Consider the following 18,610-nt stretch of genomic DNA (forward strand, 5'->3'; position numbering starts at 1 on the left):
TCTAAATTGCCCGTAGGTGTGTATGTGAGAGTGATTGTTTGTCTGTATATGTAGCCCTGTGACAGACTGGCGACCTGTCCAGGGTGTCCCCTGCCTTCGCCCGAGTCAGCTGGGATAGACTCCAGCACCCCCTGCGACCCTAATGAGGATAAAGCGGTGTATAGAGAGTGGATGGATGGAATATACTTTAGCTCTCTCTCTCTCATACACACACACATACAGATACACATGCCGCATCGGTTGTCTCATCAGCTTGCACAGCCACAAATGCCGTCTGTGATTTTTCATTAGTCACTTTTTGTTCATAAACAGCTAACATACAATCAAGCAACTCGTTTTGGCTAGTCTTGGACGTGTACTTTGCAACTTGTGTGTTTGACAGATGATCTGCTAACTGGCTGTCTAAAAAAGAAAATTGGTCAACCAGGTCCAGAAATACGCCGCGTTGGGTTGAAGTGGGGGATTCGTCAGACCCCCGTAAAGCTAGCTTGTGTGCTCCACAAAATTTAATACAGTCCACAATCTTTGAAAGTGAATTGGATCCTTGATAGCCCATTTAGAGATATTCTATGTTTTTCTTTTGACTGATTGGTGCTGTTGCTACCTTTGGTTTCACCTAAACTTAAAACAATCTGTTGTAAGTTATTTAAAAAATAATTTTCTCATCTTTTTTGTGTTTGCTTGGGAGGGCTTAGCCCTGTTAGCCCATTTATACCAGCCGTCCCTGTATATGTATATGTGTGTGTGTATGTGTGTGTGTGTGTGTGTGTGTGTGTGTGTGTGTGTGTGTGTGTGTGCGCGCGCGTGTGCTATTTGACACTTCATTTATTTTGCTTATTTCTCTCTATCTGTATCTCTATATCTCTCTCTTGTATATCTGTATTCTTATTATTCTTATTGTTTCGGTCTGTAACAGGTGCACAATACATTTCTCTGTGAATTATACTATGTATAATTGTGTTTGTGATGAATGCAGGTCTTTGAATCTTGAATCCTGTAATGTTTTACCTCTTTCATGTACTTTTTCAGATTTGTTTTTTCCTCTCTGCGTCAGTTATATTTGAAGAAAAAAACGTAAACTTCAGCGGTTCCAAATTTCTTGAATTTCTTTGCTCTGTGTCAATATTTACTTCACATAGTCCAGGATTTGCTGTCCGAGTTATCGTCTTCCTCAGAGACGATCTGGGTCAGTGCCGCGGTGCATCATGGTCCGCTGCTGTATGCTAGCTGCTCCATCAGGCTAACACGGGCTGTTTTGGTTCAAGACAGTTTGTAGTCGGCGACAAGTTTGTGTCTCTTCGTTTATAATCAATAAATAATTACTTAAAGCGGAAAATGTTGGTGATAGAGGCGGTTGACACAGTTGGCACAGTTAGCTTAGCTAGCAGAGGAGGGGTTGCACAGACAAGTGACATTAGCTCGCTGGAGGCTAAACTCACTGATGTTTGCTTCTAACTGATGACAAACTTCCCCCCCTGGTTGTTCCTGCGGATCTGGACCGTCTCGTCTTAAACAAACCCCTGGAAGAACTTTCAGGACATGATTTAGGGAGTTTACTGTCGTCTGGAGGCTGAAGTTCTCATTCTCCACCTGCTGCAGGACTGAGTGTGAGCTCTGCGGCGGCATGTCGATGTGTGTGGAGGTCAGACTGCTGCTGGCTGCCTCCAGCTGCTCCAGGATCAACACCTTTGTTGGGAACTTTTGTCCAAAGCGATTCTTCACTTCCAGCTTCTCCTCCAGACCCGGTGGGACTCGAACCCTGAAGCCCACTCATCCACACAGAGCAGCGGGTCTGTTCAGGAACTTCAGAGCTGGTTTAAATTCGCTGTGCAGCCAAACATTTACAAGCCAGAGCAGAAGATCTCAGAGCTCTGTGGTGGGACAGAGTCTGCTGCAGGGAGGTCCAGCATGGCCCGGTAAGATGGAGGAAGCTCCAGGTAGTTTCAGGCTCAACTGAAGGTGTGTTGGACACCTGGAGGTTCTTATTGTAAACGCGTATTCAGCTTCCATCGCAGAGTTTTTACTGTAATATATCCAGAATGTGTTACTATAATATATGTGCAGACACAGCAGATGAGATGTTAACATCATGGACTGATGCTGGATTTTTGGGGTCAAAACTGAGTAAAACATTCTGGCTTCAGTATGAAGGATTTCTTATAGATATTTCTTTACTTTAGGTTTGAGTTATATTCAAAAAGGAACAATTAAGTGAGTTTAAATCCAAATCATGACCTGAAACAATCCAGTTAGAAAACCTGCAGTTTAGTTTGTAAGTGATGAAGTTCATCCATCCATCCATTCTCTATACATGTGGGGGGTGGGTGGGGGGGTGGATGGATCCTATCTCAGCTGACTCGGGGGAAGGCAGGGGACACCCTGGACAGATAATGTTTTCTGCTGGTGTTTGCTTATCTCCTGTGCTCTAATATCTGAGTACTGGTTTATTTTTAAAAGACACTATTTTGTATTGACCACATCGTTTGTTCACCAACAAGTTCTTTATTTCAACGATTCAACATAATTTAATTTCAACTCTTTATTCATGAAACTCCAGATCGACCCATTCTCAGCATTTTCCTGATTAGTGGTACAGTTATAGTATTATTTTAATAAACTACATTAGATCTAAAAATGCTTTACTTTGATCGCTGACAGGCTGAAGGCTGAAAAGTTCATATAAACAATAATCTTTACAGCAGAGTTTTGTGTTATTTGTCAGAAATCTCATTTTAATGAATCGATTCTAAATATCAATTTTTGTTATGAGCCTTGAAAAACACGCATCAATCGATCTGTAAACCAAACGTGTTTGTTTAGATCATGTATTTGTGTGAAGAAGTGAATATTAGTCGCATGTTGTCATCTGACTTTTCTTGAACTTGCATGTTAATACTGATGTTTGCTAATGATTTTTTTTTAGGAGTACATTTTAGCAAGTGTGTGAAAGGATGAATCGTGTTTAATCGTTTTTCTCTTCTTTCAGTCTGTAAATAACTATGTAGTTGCTTTACAGATGCTTTCATAGCTTGAACACGATGCAGGTTCTGTACTAAATATATGAAGATACTTCAACATGTGATTAATTTGCATTTTTTGCAGCTACTATTGTGTAAATGTGAATTTTCCCTGATGTTGCTGTTGTGTAGTACTGGACTGGTGTTGTGCTGCACTAGATCGTTTTCTTCTAGATAGATAGATATATATATAGATAGATAGATAGATAGGAAATGTTTAGAAGAAGATACAGGACCCTTTTTTGAACAGAAGCTTTTCAGCGGTGCATAAACTGTCCATGATGTGAAATATTTTCCTTCTAAAGTGGTTTAATGCTGTGTTTCCTTTGAACAGTTTCCTTCTTCCGCCGTAGAGTCACAGACGCCTCCATGTCCAGTGTGCCTCCAACATTTGTAGTGGTGAGTTAAACACCAGTTTCAGGGGTTATTTTGTATGGGGTTTGGAGCGTCATGAGAAATGATGCAGACTTTTGGGTGTCTTAGCTTTTATCAGGTGGTTTTAATCAATCGTCTTTTGTTTTCGGCTTTAAAAGACACTGAAACTGTTGCTTCAAACTGTGCTTCTTATGTGAAGGTAATGAGTTTCATGTTCATGTTTTTAACAGATGAAGTTTGACCAGGAGGGAAACGTGACGACATTTGGTAAGTGTTCGGAGGTGCATCAGGTACCAATGATCAGATAGTGATTATTCAGATTCGAGCTGTCTCTTTGTACTGAAACTGTCCAGTTAAGGAGAAAACTCAGGTTGTCATCGACTGATGCTACGCTGTTTTATATCTGGTCACCACCTCACCAGAGGTTAGAGGTGACTGATTATTGGATCCAATATTTAGCATTTTTCTTTAATTTTTGCTGTTCTGATCTGTCTTGATAAAATTAATGATTTTGAAAATGAGTTACCTCAGCTCTGATGCAGCCGTCTCTCTGTCACATCAGGACTAGGGAATAAATGTTGAAAAATCGTTAAACATGAATGAAGAAATGCTTTTCAATGTAGATTTATGTTTCTTTAAAATTTTGACACAAGATTTTTATTTTTACTGCACATGCTCCAAATATTGGTGTCTTTGATTACTGATAAACAGAATCAGTGAAAGCCATTGTTTACACAGAGACAGCCATGCAGAACAAAACAAACAATAACTGATAGAGCTTTAGGATCTGGACTTTAGTGGGAAATGAAACAGACCGAATAGAAAAAGATTAATAAAACAGAGAAGAACAGCAGAGAAAACTGCAGGAGACAATCTATTATTGATTTCAGTCAATCGATCGATTGGTGGAGAGAGAGAGAGAAGATCGTAGCATCACAGGTCGACTTAACAGGACCTGTTTCTATTGTACATATTCATTTACAGTAATCATCGTTAATGATTAAACAGTAATTCATGACACACTCCTCCTGTTAATATATGATTTTTAATGTTTATAATCCTAAGAGATCAGTTACAGTCATGATTGTTAATGATCTCACTCAGCTATAAATGACAGATACCTGCTATTACATGCTGTTAATAACTTTCAATGTATATCGGTTCCAGGTATCAGTTAGTGGCCTTGGAAAGACATTCAATATTTCATGCAAAAATATGTGCAAGTATTTGTAAATTAAAGCACCTTAAATATGTGAAATTATGTGGTCCCAATCAGGCGGGTACCGAACCAACACCATCCCCTGTGGACATGAAGAAAGCGCTGAGAATTACATTCTGTCTCTTTTTCTATGGCAGAAAAGAAGAAGACGGAGCTCTGCCAGGAGCTCAGTCTGCAGGCCCGAGATCTTCGCTTCCAGCACAGCACTAGCCTCACCGCCAGGAACAACTGCATCATCATACGGATGGCGGTAAGTTCTTCAACAACACCAGCAGGAAGCTAGATGTTGTTCTTAACTTAGCATGTAAATGAAGCAGGATGCTGAACATGACAGCATGTTGCAGTAAAATAGTGAAAACTACAACAAAGTTTGTTTTGAAGTTCCAAAAAGACATCACACTGTTGTCAGAAGAAGTATATGTTATATTATTACAATTATTAAACTTTCTGTCAGTAATTATAGTGAATAGAGCTGTTCAGGGATCCAGAACAAGCACATTAAACATCTGCGGAGCTAAAATTGAATCTAGAAGCAGGATCAGCCTGCTAACACTCTATAAGTGCAAGAATAGTCGACTGTCCAGGAAACGGCACAGCGAAGAAGAGGGAGCAGAGATCCCTGAACAAAAATTTACACATGTTGGGCATTTTTTTGGGGTTGTACAGTTCGTCGTGAGTCGCCACCATTGTCACGTTGTATCGTCCACATTCACTGGCACACCTGAGAGAGAGAGAGAAAAAGTCAATTTTTTGGATTTAGTATTTTGTATTAAGAGTAGTGCAGATAGAAAGAAAAGGATGCAGTGAGTCTGATACAGAGTAATAAGTGAATCTAAAGTTAATGAGCTAAAATAGCCGATGCGGAGGTGGAGCACTTGTCCACTAATCACAACGTTGCTCTGGCAGTTACAAAAATGTTTAAAATATTGGAAGCAAATGTAAATTTTTCCAAGTGCTCCCAAGACTCACCATGACTGAAGAAAAATGGTGGCTGTATATATCAGTCCCTTCAGGATTTTGCGGGTGTTTTTCAAGATTGTCGTGGTCGAAAATGCCTGAATTCGTGGCAGCTTTGTAAGTTGCAATGTTTTAAGCTTATTTGTTGCGATGAAATTGCAGGAGACAGTGACAATTGCTACAAAGTTGCATTTTTTCAACTTTTAGAACATGTTTCAACACTGTAATTGACAATATTTATTCCGAAATTAATTATTTAACGTTCCAACCCATTTACACAAAAGCTGGCATACCATGGTGGGACATTAGCAGCAGCCAGATACTGGTTTGACATGAAGTGGTTGGTAGATTTAAGGCACAAAATGAAAGTTTTCTATTGAATGAATCACATTTGGACATATCTGTCAGTGGCCAAAAAAGTTAATTTCACTTCCTGACACACACCAACACTCATGGCTTGTCACGTCAGGTAACAAGAAAATCACTCAGAGAGCACAGTACTCCACCAAGACTGTTCATTACCTGACCTTGCGCTGAACACAGGTGTGTGTTTTGCATGTGTACATAATGAATCGAATGACCTAAATATGTAACGGTCGATGGGAATTGATGGGACTCAGAGACACCCCCACAATTTAATCAATTGTTCCTTGTGTCATTACCGATACGTCAAAAGCGGTGGATTTGTAGTAGCATCACAATCGTGATCATCAGCTCGCCGCTAAGGTAGTCTTCACTTGTTGCCATGGTTACCGGGCTGCTATCTCAATGAGAAATCCTTAACAAATCCGTGGATCCAGACTTCAAGCCGCATCACTGCCAAAATTGAATCGTTTGGTCCTTGTGTCATGTCTGGCCTTCCCTGAAATTTCATCCAAAATCTCTTAGTCCATTTTTGAATAATGTTGCTAACAGAGGAATGATTCACATATGCCGATTGTCACTTAGCTCCGCCGTGTTCCTTGGCAGAATCATTAATCCAACTTCCCTTCATTCTTTCAGAGCTCCAACAGATCTGGATGCAACAGTTTCCATCACGGTGATTTATCTGGTCTGTGGTCCGCTCATTTCAGCCATTCTATTGTGTTTCGTGGTAGAAAAGTGTCTATCAATCCAATATTTTGTTGCTGTTTTTTTGTTTTCCACCACAATATTGGTGTAAAAAGTTTACTTCCGCATTTGTGAAGAACATCGGAATTAATTATTTTCACAGTCTTAAGCGGTAATTTATTTTGGTAAGTGAGAGACATTAGAATGGAACATGGCTGCATCTTCAAACCACAAACAAGGACGTGAATTCGGTGACGTACGTGCATTACGTTTGCACTGGGAGCTGCTATGATTGGTGGAACTGACAGGAGGCTGGCCAAAATTGCGGAAAAGTTGCAGTGATCGGACAAAAAATGCAAGGTCGTGCAGAATTCAGAGATTGGTTGAATTCGTGTGAATTTGCGCAATCGCGACATCGCAAATTCCTGGAGGGACTGATAAACTACTCTGCTCATCAGCTCCAGAAACATGTTTTACCGTGCTGAATGTATCCTCTGACAACATGATGACATGTTGTTACTGAGCCATGCTGCACTTATCTATTACTCTATATGTTTTATTTTCCTCCCAGTCTCTGATTTGTTTCTAGACTCTCCTCCTGTCTGCTTTGCATAAACACTGCCTGCAGTTCAGCCGAACAGTCTCTGATTGTTTTGTCACGGGAATGTAGCAGCTGAATCAGTCGTGGTTTGCCAGTTGCGTCAAAAAGCGCAGGATTGTTTTGTCTTTTACAGGATCTGATGAAATACCATGATCTAGTTTTTTTCTTTAAAGTTAAAATGTCTTTCAAACCTACTACTTTGTTTTAGGGTTCAGAGGGTTAATGTGTTTCTTCATTTTTGTTTTATTGTGGTAAATTATGATGCACTCAAACTAGTTCATTCCCTAAAGTGTTGTGTAGCGCTAGAATGTACACTATATTGCCAAAAGTATTCGCCTTGACTCACATATGAACATAAGTGGCATCCCATTCCTACTCCATAGGGTTCAATATGACATCAGTCCATCCTTTGCAGCTATAACAACTTCAACTCTTCTGGGAAGGCTGTCCACAAGGTTTAGGAGTGTGTTAATGGGAATTTTTACCATTCTTCCAGAAGCTCATTTGTGAGGTCACACACTGATGTTGGACCAGAAGGCCTGGCTCTCAGTCTGCACTCTAATTCATCCCAAAGGTGTTCTATCAGGTTGAAGTCAGGACTCTGTGCAGGCCAGTCAAGTTCATCCACACACACTCTGTCATCCATGTCTTTATGGACCTTGCTTTGTGCACTGGTGCACAGTCATGTTGGAAGAGGAAGGGGCCAGCTCCAAACTGTTCCCACAAAGTTGGGAGCATGGAAATGTCCGAAATGTCTTGGTATGCTGAAGCATTCAGAGTTCCTTTCACTGGAACTAAGGGGCCAAGCCCAGCTCCTGAAAAACAACCCCACACCATAATCCCCCTCCACTAAACTTTACATTTGGCACAATGCAGTCTGACAAGTATGGTTCTCCTGGTAACCACCAAACCTAGACTGGTCCATCAGATTGCCAGATGGAGAATCGCGATTGGTCACTCCAGAGAATGCATCTCCACTGCTCTAGAGTCCAGTGGCGGCGTGCTTTACACCACTGCATCCCACACTTTGCATTGCACTTGGTGATGTACGTCTTGGATGCAGCTGCTCGGCCTTGGAAACCCATTCCATGAAGCTCTCTGCTGACGCACTGTTCTTGAGCTAATCTGAAGACCACATGAAGTTTGAAGGTCTGTAGCGATTGACTCTGCAGAAAGTTGACCACCTCTTGGCGCTATGCGCCTCAGCATCCGCTGACCCCGCTCCGTCAGTTTACGTGGCCGACCACTTGGTGGCTGAGTTGCTGTCGTTCCCACACACTTCCACTTTCTTATACACACGTGGACAAAATTGTTGGTACCCCTCAGTTAAAGAAGGAAAAACCCACAATTCTCACTGAAATCACTTGAAACTCACAAAAGTAACAATAAATAAAAATGTATTGAAAATTAAATAATCAAAAACAGCCATTACTTTTGAATTGTTGATTAACATAATTATTTAAAAAAACAAACTAATGAAATAGGCCTGGACAAAAATGATGGTACCTCTATAAAAGATTGAAAACTATTTGACCAGAGTGACATGATTAACTCAGGTGTGTCATTTAATTGACATCACAGGTGTTTCCAAACTCATAATCAGTCAGTCTGCCTATTTAAAGGGAGACAAGTAGTCACCCTGCTGTTTGGTGAAAAGGTGTGTACCACACTGAACATGGACAACAGAAAGCGAAGGAGAGAATTGTCCCAGGACATCTGAAAAAAAATTATAGACAAACATCTTAAAGGTAAAGGCTATAAGACCATCTCTAAACAGCTTGAAGTTCCTGTGACAACAGTGGCTCATATTATTCAGAAGTTCAAGACCCACGGGACAGTAGCCAACCTCCCTGGACGTGGCCGCAAGAGGAAAATTGATGACAAATTGAAGAGACGGATCGTTGGAATTGTATCCAAAGAGCCCAGAGCAACCTCCAAAGAAATTAAAGGTGAACTCCAAGGCCAAGGTGCATCAGTGTCAGATCGCACCATTCGTCGTTGTTTGAGCCAAAGTGGACTTCATGGGAGACGACCAAGGAGGACACCACTGCTGAAAAAAACTCATAAAAAAGCCAGACTGGAATTTGCAAAAATGCATGTTGACAAGCCACAAAGCTTCTGGGAGAATATCCTTTGGACAGATGAGACCAAACTGGAGCTTTTTGGTAAGGCACATCAACTCTATGTTCATAGACTCAAAAACCAAGCATACGAAGAAAAGAACACTGTCCCTACGGTGAAACATGGAGGAGGCTCAGTAATGTTTTGGGGCTGCTTTGCTGCATCTGGCACAGGGTGTCTTGAAAGTGTGCAAGGTACGATGAAATCTGAAGACTATCAAGGCATTCTGGAGAGAAATGTGCTGCCGAGTGTCAGAAAGCTTGGTCTCAGTCGCAGGTCATGGGTCTTCCAACAGGACAACGATCCAAAACACACAGCCAAAAACACCCAAGAATGGCTGAGAGAAAAGCGTTGGACTATTCTAAAGTGGCCTTCTATGAGCCCAGATCTGAATCCCATTGAACATATGTGGAAGGAGCTGAAACATGCCATTTGGAGAAGACACCCATCAAACCTGAGACAACTGGAGCTGTTTGCTCATGAGGAGTGGGCCAAAATACCTGTTGACAGCTGCAGAACGCTCATTGACAAATACAGAAATCGTTTAATTGCAGTGATTGCCTCAAAAGGTTGTGCAACAAAATATTAAGTTATGGGTACCATCATTTTTGTCCAGCCCTATTTCATTAGTTTGTTTTTTTAAATAATTATGTTAATCAACAATTCAAAAGTGATGGCTGATTTTGATTATTTAATTTTCAATAAATTTTTATTTATTGTTACTTTTGTGAGTTTCAAGTGATTTCAGTGAGAATTGTGGGTTTTTCCTTCTTTAACTGAGGGGTACCAACAATTTTGTCCACGTGTGTAGTACAGCTGACAGTTGACTGTGGAATATTTAGGAGCGAGGAAATGTCACAACTGGATTTGTTGCACAGGTGGCATCCTATCACAGTTCCACGCTGGAATTCACTGAGCTCCTGAGAGCGCGCCATTCTTTCACAAATGTTTGTCAAAGTAGTCTGCATGCCTAGGTGCTTGATTGTATACACCTGTGGTCATGGAAGTGATTGGAACACCTGATTCTGATTATTTGGATGAGTGAGCGAATACTTTTGGCAATATAGTGTACATGTAGGGGTAAATCTATATCTGATGTCACCTGCTGGGTCCCAATCCAGACACCCAGCACTGCACACAGTTCTCGAGCTCCATACACCTGCCCGGGCAGAAAGGACATTCCTCGCAGGTCGGCCCTGAAAACTTCGGATCGGTGCATCGACATGTTCCACACTCACAGAACCCTCGTCCGTTACACACTTGCTGGTTTTTTGCCAAACAGGAAGTAGTGTCCACGGTGCATTCGCAGGATTCACCGGCCCAGTGAGGATCACAGATGCACGTTCCACACTCACACCTGCCGTTGCCTCCACAGATGCTGTTAGACAACAATCACAGCATTTTCAACAACAATCTGGTTTTGTAATTACAATTTAGAAGTAGTTTTCCCTGCCGTACCTGTTGTTGTGGTATGGACAGTCAAAGTTGCTGCACTCGCAGAAAGCTCCGCTGTATCTCTCTGCTGGGTTTGGTCGCTTGTTGCACTCACAGATTCCCTCCACACAGGTTCCTCTGCTGCTGCACAGCGGTTCGATTTTGCCTCTGCGACATTGACGTTCGTCTGGGGTGAGGAACTCGTCACTCAGGATCTGGCAGCGAGATCCAGCAAAGTTCTTTTCACAGTAACACCTTCCACACACCAGAGAGCCGAAACCATTGCAGTCTGGACTCTTTTCCTGGCGGTGCTGAGTGCAGCTACACTGACCTGAGGAAGCAGAGGTCACTGTCCTATCTGCTGAGTTTACACTGGAGACATATTTTCTTATTAGCAGAATACAGAATCATCTGTTTCAGCCTGACTTTAACTGTGTGGTTGAGTGGACTTACACTGCAAAGTTATCTCTAACTTCAGGCTCACTGTGAAGCCTCTGGGAGTGATCTGGACGGACCAGGGTCCAGTTTGGTTCTGGTTTACGCTGTCACTCGTGTTGGGACACTGGGCAGCTTCCACATTCACCTGGAACCAAACAACTGTGGATGTAATCATCTGTATGTTTCATTCTCTGCATGAGAACATGGTCCTAAATCTGACCTTCATCATCAGGGGGTTTCCTTGCTGCACACTGCTGAATGTGATGTTGATACCCGCCAGCAGCTCACTGGTCTCCAGAGTCAGCTCTGTGATTGGCTGGTCTGTTGGCGTGGAGATGGTCAGAGTGAAAGATTGGCTGACTGCCGGCCTCAGATGGAGGGAAACCTGCTGAGGCTGCAGCAACAGAGAGCTGCCCTCTGCTGTGTGGGAGCTGCAGAAGGTCAAAAGTCACCAGCAACAAGATCAATACGTTCAGAATCATTGCTGGTTCTTAAAAAATGGTGCAAAACAGGCTTTTCTTCCACCTGTTTATACTGCGGATAAAAAGTTATTTTCCTAAACTGACTTTAATGTACGGCCGCTTTCAATGGTCCTAAAATGTGGAAAAATCCTTCCCCAAATCACTTCAAGTGACCAATATAAACAAACTGAAATGTGAAAAATATGAACTTGAAGACAGAATATAAAATGTCACATTAATGAGACTCTCTAATATTAAATGGATTCCAGGTTTTGACTAACAGCAGCTGAAGTTTGGCTTGTTGCTTCTCTGAGTTTATTAAATATCTGCAGCATCAGAGACCTCATAAAGTATTTGTATTTCTAAAATATTCCCCACATCGGATGGCCAGGCTCTAACAGCAGGTCACATATGAACTACTTCACCTCAGACAGGTGAGCTGTCACACTCAGGTAAAGGGTTTGTTTCACGGCGTTCGTCCTGAGTTCCATCACAGCTGTTGGAATGTTATTATCTCTTTTAATGTCCAGCATGAAGAGGAAAAATGAAGGATTCCTTAACCACTAAAGAGTTGCTTCTGTAAACCAGGACTCTTACCTGCTGTGGTTCTCTAGAATTTGCAGGCTGCCCTGAGGGTAGTAGATGTGGCGGCCACGACAGCCTGCTCTCTGCAGATACTTCACAGTATTACACTGAGTGTATGTCTGTTCGGTGCACCATCCACATTCTGGTCCGGCCTGGATACACTCTTCACAGCTTTTAGCAAAGATGGGACATGGGTGTTTCATGGCCCAGCTGAGACCCAACAGAACCAGCAGCCGCAGGCAGAGCCCTGGCAGCTTCACAGCCATCCTGCAGGAATCAGTTCAACACAGATGGAAGCCAGAAAAAACTGTAGTTCTGTCTAAAACTGGGGAAAACCAAAACCCACCACCCCGTAAACCAACCTGAGGACTGGAGTCAAACCTGCTGATCAGCTTTGTTGTGCCTCTTAGTCTGTAATGGATGAAATAAACCAACACACAGATGCAGAGCTGGAGCTTCACCTCGAGTGCTGAAAATATCCGATGCAGACTGTAACTCTCTGAAATGTAAAACCTCCTGTGAGACGCAGGAAGCAGAATCTGGTGTTGTTGTCGAATGTAGCTGACTCAGACTGGATCAATGAGCTTTCATTGATCCATTTGCTACCACAAATATTTACAGACCAGAGTCAACTGTTGGGATGTTTGCAGGCTGCAGCACACACATGTTCAGGGGAACACAAAGCGTCACATACAGTCATGGAAAAAACTATTAGACCACGCTTGTTTTATTCAATTTCTTGTTCATTTTAATGTCTGGTACAACTAAAGGTGCATTTATTTGGACAAATACAATAACAACAAAAACAGCTCCTACGAGTTTACTTTACGAGCCATGGTTTTTCATGGTTTATTTTCCATGGTTTTCTTGACAATAACCAAAATCATTTAAGTTCTTATTTTGATAGCTATGGCATTGTACTGCCAAAAACAGTTCTTTTAGGCATTCCATGTTTTCTTTTCTGTCTGTTTTAATCACATGATACACACAGGAGTTAGTACTTGATTGCATAACCATTGTTTTTGATGACTGCGGCCATGTGTCTTGGCATGCTCTCCACCAGCTTCTGACAGTGTTCTGCTGTCAAAGCAGCTCATTCCTGTTGCACAAATTCAAACAAATTTGCTTTGTTTTTGGGCTTGTGGTTCTCCATTTTGTGTTTGATGATTTTCCACGTTTTCAATTGGATTTAGATCTGGTGATTGAGCAGACCAAAGCATGGTTCCAATGTTCTGGTTCTCCATCCACTCTTTAACTGACCTTGCTGTGTGGCAAGGGGCATTGTCCTGTTGGAAAATCCAGTCATTGGAAGCAGGAAAGAGTTTTCCAGTTGATGGAAGAAGACTGTTCTCAAGAGTACCCCAGTACATGACCTGGTTCATTGGCCCTTCACACAATTACATTTGCCCTGTTCCATCCATACTGAAACAATCCCAGATCATCACTGATCCACCCCCATGTTTTACTGTAGGGTCAAGACAGTTGTTTTTAGGCTTCTCCAGGCTTCCTCCTAATCAGTAAGTTGGTTGGAGTGGGCATCAGCTGAAAATTGGATTCATCACTGAAGAGACCCTTAGACCAATCGTCAACAGTCCAATCATTGTGATCCCCAGCAAAGAGTCACCAGGCTTTCTTCTGCCTTTTGTTGATGAAAGGCTTCTTCCTGTCCTATGTGACTTCAGACCAGCTTCAAGAAGTCGCTTTCCAACTGTCCTTGCTGAACAAGTCCCATTTCTCCACAGTGCCCACTCATTTTTAAGGTCCCTGGAGGTCTGAGGACGATTCCTGACACAGGAACTAATGAATGACGGTCATCTGGTGGGTAGAAAGACATTTCCTGCCATCACCAGTTAGCAGTTTGGTAGTACCACGTTGGGCTTGTTTTTTCTTGGTGTAATGAACGGCTGTCTCGGAGATCTTCAGTTTTTTTCGCTGCCTGTCTCTCACTCATGACAATTTCCAGCAGTCTCAAGATGGCTGCCTTTGTTTTCGGCACTATGTGATAGCTGACATCTTCTAAGTTGTACTATGGTTTGAATGTAAGCAGGAAACCACTCTAGGGCTTTGATGTGCAGTGCTGCTCATGACATGAAATGGCCTCTTACATACCTTGGGAATACAATGAAGCTTAAGCATGTCAAATAGGACATAAAGTATTATGGAATCAGCTGAATTTTTTGTCATGTTTATTGTATTCTTCAGGTAATATACCTTTAGTGGTACCAGGCATCGAATGAACAAGAAATTGAAGAAAACAAGGGTGGTCTAATCATTTTTTCCATGACTGTATAAAAGCAACAACCATAAAGTCTCCTGCTGGTTGAACGTTTTGAACGGTTATTGTGTTTGCTTCCAGCTGACTTTCTGTCTCCCCACAGTCTCTGAAAGCCATCCTGACCCCACAGTCCCTCCTGGTTCTGGACTTTCGGGGTCTTGGACTGGACCGCTGGCTGGTTCTGGAGCTTGCACCTCAGCTGGCATTGCAGTCGCACTCCCTGCCCTTCGAGTTCAGAGCTCTGGAGGCTGTACTACAACACAAGGTGAGACTGGAGGGAACACTGTTCTGACCCACAGAAAATCTGATCTGAAGCCATTTAAGGTCCTCATGTACCTGTCCACAGGTGAACACTCTACAGACCAGGCTGAATGATGTGGAGCCGGTTATCCTGGACACTCTGGAGTCCCTGGTGGATCCAAAAATCCTGTCTGCTGATAGAAGTCAACTACACGTTCTGCTGCAGAACAGTAAGAGGTAAAACAGAAGAGCATACACTGACACAGAAACACTGAGTGTATTTCTCAGTTCTGCATGAGAGGAACTGGGTCAACTTTACTAGGACTGGACTGGGTTTTGTTTCACCATCATTCAGTGTTGCTGCTTTTGGTTAATATTTCATTAGTCCTGAACATTTCTTCATTAGTCTGTTGCTTTCGCAGCTTGTCAGAGCTGGAGACGGACATAAAGGTTTTCAAAGATTCCCTGCTGAAGATTTTGGACGAAGACGAGATCATTGAGGAGCTCTGCCTCACCAAGTGGACCGACCCAAGAGTTTTGTATGTTCCTGATGCACTCAAACACACCATGCTGAAATCAGGGTTGGCCAGTGGTTAAAGTCTGTTTTTCTTTCTTCTTCTTTCGATCATGTTGTCCTCATTGGTTGGGTTGAAGCTCCGGTTCATGTTACGGTTGAAGTTCAGTCAAGGTTAGGTTGACTTCACAAAAAAAAAAACCAAAAAATCACAGAAAATAGTTGGCTGTGATTAAAAATCTGAAATGCTTCCCTAGAAATAGACCTTTTTTCCTTGTCTATTGAAATATTTCGTCCAGAACATGCAGGCCTCCACCACAAACTAGACTTTAATGTTTGATGAAGATGGCACAAGAATGAAAAGTCCGTCAATCATTAATATCACATGTCACACTACACAAATTGACAGAGAGAAAACACACCAGTTATCAGTTTAAAGTCACATTAATGAGAAATTTAATGAGCCAAAAAATAAAACAATATTAGCTGTGATGCCTTCAGGACACACAGCCGTGCATCAGAGTTGGTCTGTAAATCAGCTGGGAAATTTAAATCTGCAAAACCATGAAAGGACTCAAAGTATCATTGTTGTGATCTGAAATATTAGAATATTAATATCACATTAAGAGATCAATGTTCATTGACTTTATTATGTTGGAACGTCTGCTGTCTGTTTCTGAGACAGTTCAAGTGAATTTATCATTTCTGTCTTTGCTGTGGTTCAGCGCTGGAGAAAACATTTCACCTAAAGAAACAATATTATTGTTATTATTGGCCTCTGTTATGAAAGTAGCTTTTATTGCTACAGCAGATTTTATGGGTTGTAAGTGGTTCTGACTGATTCAAAGTGGTTTTGTCTGCTTATAACTGGTTCTAACGGGTTTTGACTGGTTCTAACGGGTTTTGACTGGTTCTAAGCAGTGGCAGCTGGTTATAACTGGTATTTCTGACTGGTTGTAATGGGTTGTAACTGTTTCTGACGGATTCTATCTGGTGCTAGCTGGCTCTAACTGATTGTAACTGATTTTCCCTGACATTTGTTGTCTTTCCTCTGAGTTTAGATGTCTTCCTTTTTATGTAAATGTGTGTTTTAGTGAGGAGAGCAGTCTGGGCATCGACCATGCTGAGGAGATGGAGCTGTTACTGGAGAATTACTACATGCAGGTAAAACTTCTAATTACAGAACTACACTGATCCACACGTTAGCATATTTAGATGGAGGAAGATTTATGAAGTGGTTCTTCATCTGAGGACCAAACTCCTCCTTTTTATCTTTATGTTGACATTTCCTTTTGTCTGAACCTTTATTTAGTGTAGTATCAGAAACCCTGAAACCTGTTAATAATCAATAAGTTTAATATTCTGACAGGCCGAGGAGCTTGGAAATAAAACCAGAGAGCTGAAGGGACTCATCGACGACTCGGAGAGCGTCATCTTCATCAACCTGGACAGGTATGCTGCAACACAACACATATACACTCTGTCAGGTCTGAATAAATCTTCTAACTTTAACTGTAATAAATCCTTGTGTGCAGGATTTGAGAACTGTTTTTCCATATTTTAATCAGTTCTCAGCTGAAACACAATCTGAAAATGTTTGTTTGTTGATTTGACTCTTTCTAAACGTTCTGGTTCTGATTTCAGCCACAGAAACGTGATGATGCGTCTGAACCTGCAGCTGACGATGGGCTCCTTCTCTCTGACCCTGTTTGGTCTGATCGGAGTGGCCTTTGGGATGAATCTGACCACCGCTTTTGAAGATGTGAGACGTTTTCTGTCAATTAGTGAATTAATTGATTAATTATTATTACATCCCAGTTTGATAGTTTGTTTACAGCTTGTCAGAGATGCCGATATCTTCCTGATTTAACACTTCATATTTATGAAAGTTACATTTTTGGACTCATAGTTTGGAAAAATGACTAAAATGAAACTTTAAGCTCATTTTTACAGGAAAATCTGTTTATTTTTCATATCTGAATTCTAATAATTATACTTAATATGTATCATTGAGGTCATAGTGTGTGGTGTGTGTGAGTTTTGCTGCTTATATTTAAAGGGGATTTTAATATTTTATCTGCTACATTAACAAACGTGAGTGGGGCAATAAATTCAGAGCACTTTTAAATCTAATCTGGTCCAATAATTAACATAAAGTACAATTATCACCATGGAAACTGTGGAAGTTTCCCAACATTTAAGGTTGATCTGTCATGTTTGCTGCACCAGAGTTCCCAGTTATGTTTAAGGAGTTTACATGGATATATATTTTTATATTTCTGTATTTATTCCAGTGTTTGCTTGTGTTTGTCACCAGGATCCTCGAGCTTTCTGGCTAGTAACCGGCTTCATGTTTCTGGGCAGTGGCTTGATATGGAGACGACTGTTGTCTTTTCTGGGTCGACATCTGGAGCCTTCGATTCTTCGGCCGGTGAGAAAAACTCTCAGCTCCACTTGGTTTTCATTTCATAGTAAATCTCTGCACAGATCAGTTCATGGTGTTTCCTCTCTGTTACCCAGATTCCTCCAGTGTGGAAGAGAAACATGAAAGCTTCGGACGTGAAGCCTGGAGTCAGATAAAGTTCTACCTCTGACCTGTGAACCCTCAGCAGCAGCTTTACAGATGTTTTGTCCCCATGCTGGTCCTCCTGAAATCAACACAAAAGATGCCAAGTTTCACCTGGAGGCTCTGCTGGATTCTAAGTGTCTCTTCTGTTCTTCAAACCATGTGGGATTATTTCAGATGCTGGATTAGGTCTTCGTATCTGATCAGGCACAGTGGACCCAAATATTATAATTAATATAATAACCATCTTACTGTGGAGTCATTTCCTTCATTTCACAAGTGAACAGAAGGATAAAAAGTTAGAATTTAAATCAATGTGAATCGTGTGTGTGTGGGTGGGTGTGTGGGTGAATGGCTGCTGTTGAGGTTTATAAAGACTGATTTCACTATTTAACCTCTTTGTTGAACCAGAGTAACAGTAGTTTCCAGCATTGCAGCAGAAAATAAAAACTTTTCTAAACTCCTTTAAACTCATTTCCTGCCAGAAAACAAAATGTTATCAGATAATGTGGTTTAATTTTCAACACATGTTAATGTTAATGGTTGTATTAAAAGTATTAAAGCTTCTACCAAAAGAAGGTTTTATCATTCTGAGAGACCAACTGCAGCATTTTCATAAAAAAATATAAACACACACAGATCTAAATAACCTTTAAGGATCATAACATATCTCAGATGTTAACAGGACAGCAGAGTAAAATAAATAATACTCCAGCTCCTCTTTTAGATAAAATTTATTTTTCAACATTTCTGTCAT

At 41.4% G+C, this 18,610-nt stretch overlaps 1 protein-coding gene and 1 long non-coding RNA gene across 2 annotated transcripts; one reads left to right on the plus strand and one right to left on the minus strand.

Annotated features, from left to right (window-relative positions):
- The first annotated feature begins 1,179 nt into the window (after positions 1–1,179).
- mrs2 (magnesium transporter MRS2) lies at positions 1,180–18,431 on the plus strand. The gene is made up of 12 exons (XM_051957370.1): positions 1,180–1,916; positions 3,352–3,416; positions 3,623–3,659; positions 4,749–4,861; positions 14,637–14,798; positions 14,880–15,010; positions 15,196–15,312; positions 16,382–16,451; positions 16,657–16,739; positions 16,932–17,049; positions 17,605–17,718; positions 17,808–18,431. Exons 1-12 carry the CDS (start codon positions 1,625–1,627, stop codon positions 17,865–17,867), a joined length of 1,362 nt encoding a protein of 453 aa, XP_051813330.1. The 5' UTR covers positions 1,180–1,624; the 3' UTR covers positions 17,868–18,431.
- LOC110972320 (uncharacterized) lies at positions 5,294–10,947 on the minus strand. Its single transcript, XR_007945641.1, has 3 exons — positions 10,799–10,947; positions 10,443–10,718; positions 5,294–5,332 (listed from the first exon to the last, which is right to left on the minus strand). It is a non-coding gene; the product is annotated as an uncharacterized LOC110972320 (long non-coding RNA).
- Positions 18,432–18,610: the final 179 nt, after the last annotated feature.

The sequence above is a fragment of the Acanthochromis polyacanthus genome, chromosome 12 (assembly GCF_021347895.1).
Source record: "Acanthochromis polyacanthus isolate Apoly-LR-REF ecotype Palm Island chromosome 12, KAUST_Apoly_ChrSc, whole genome shotgun sequence".
Taxonomy (NCBI): domain Eukaryota; kingdom Metazoa; phylum Chordata; class Actinopteri; family Pomacentridae; genus Acanthochromis; species Acanthochromis polyacanthus.

What these genes read in the sequence shown, in the direction of transcription:
- mrs2 (XM_051957370.1), top strand. Translation starts at nt 1,625, where the DNA reads ATGTCGATGTGTGTGGAGGTCAGACTGCTGCTGGCTGCCTCCAGCTGC. An exon ending in TGCCTCCAACATTTGTAGTG is followed by an intron (nt 3,417 to 3,622) that starts GTGAGTTAAACA and finishes TGTTTTTAACAG; the next exon opens with ATGAAGTTTGACCAGGAGGG. An exon ending in TGACCACCGCTTTTGAAGAT is followed by an intron (nt 17,050 to 17,604) that starts GTGAGACGTTTT and finishes GTTTGTCACCAG; the next exon opens with GATCCTCGAGCTTTCTGGCT.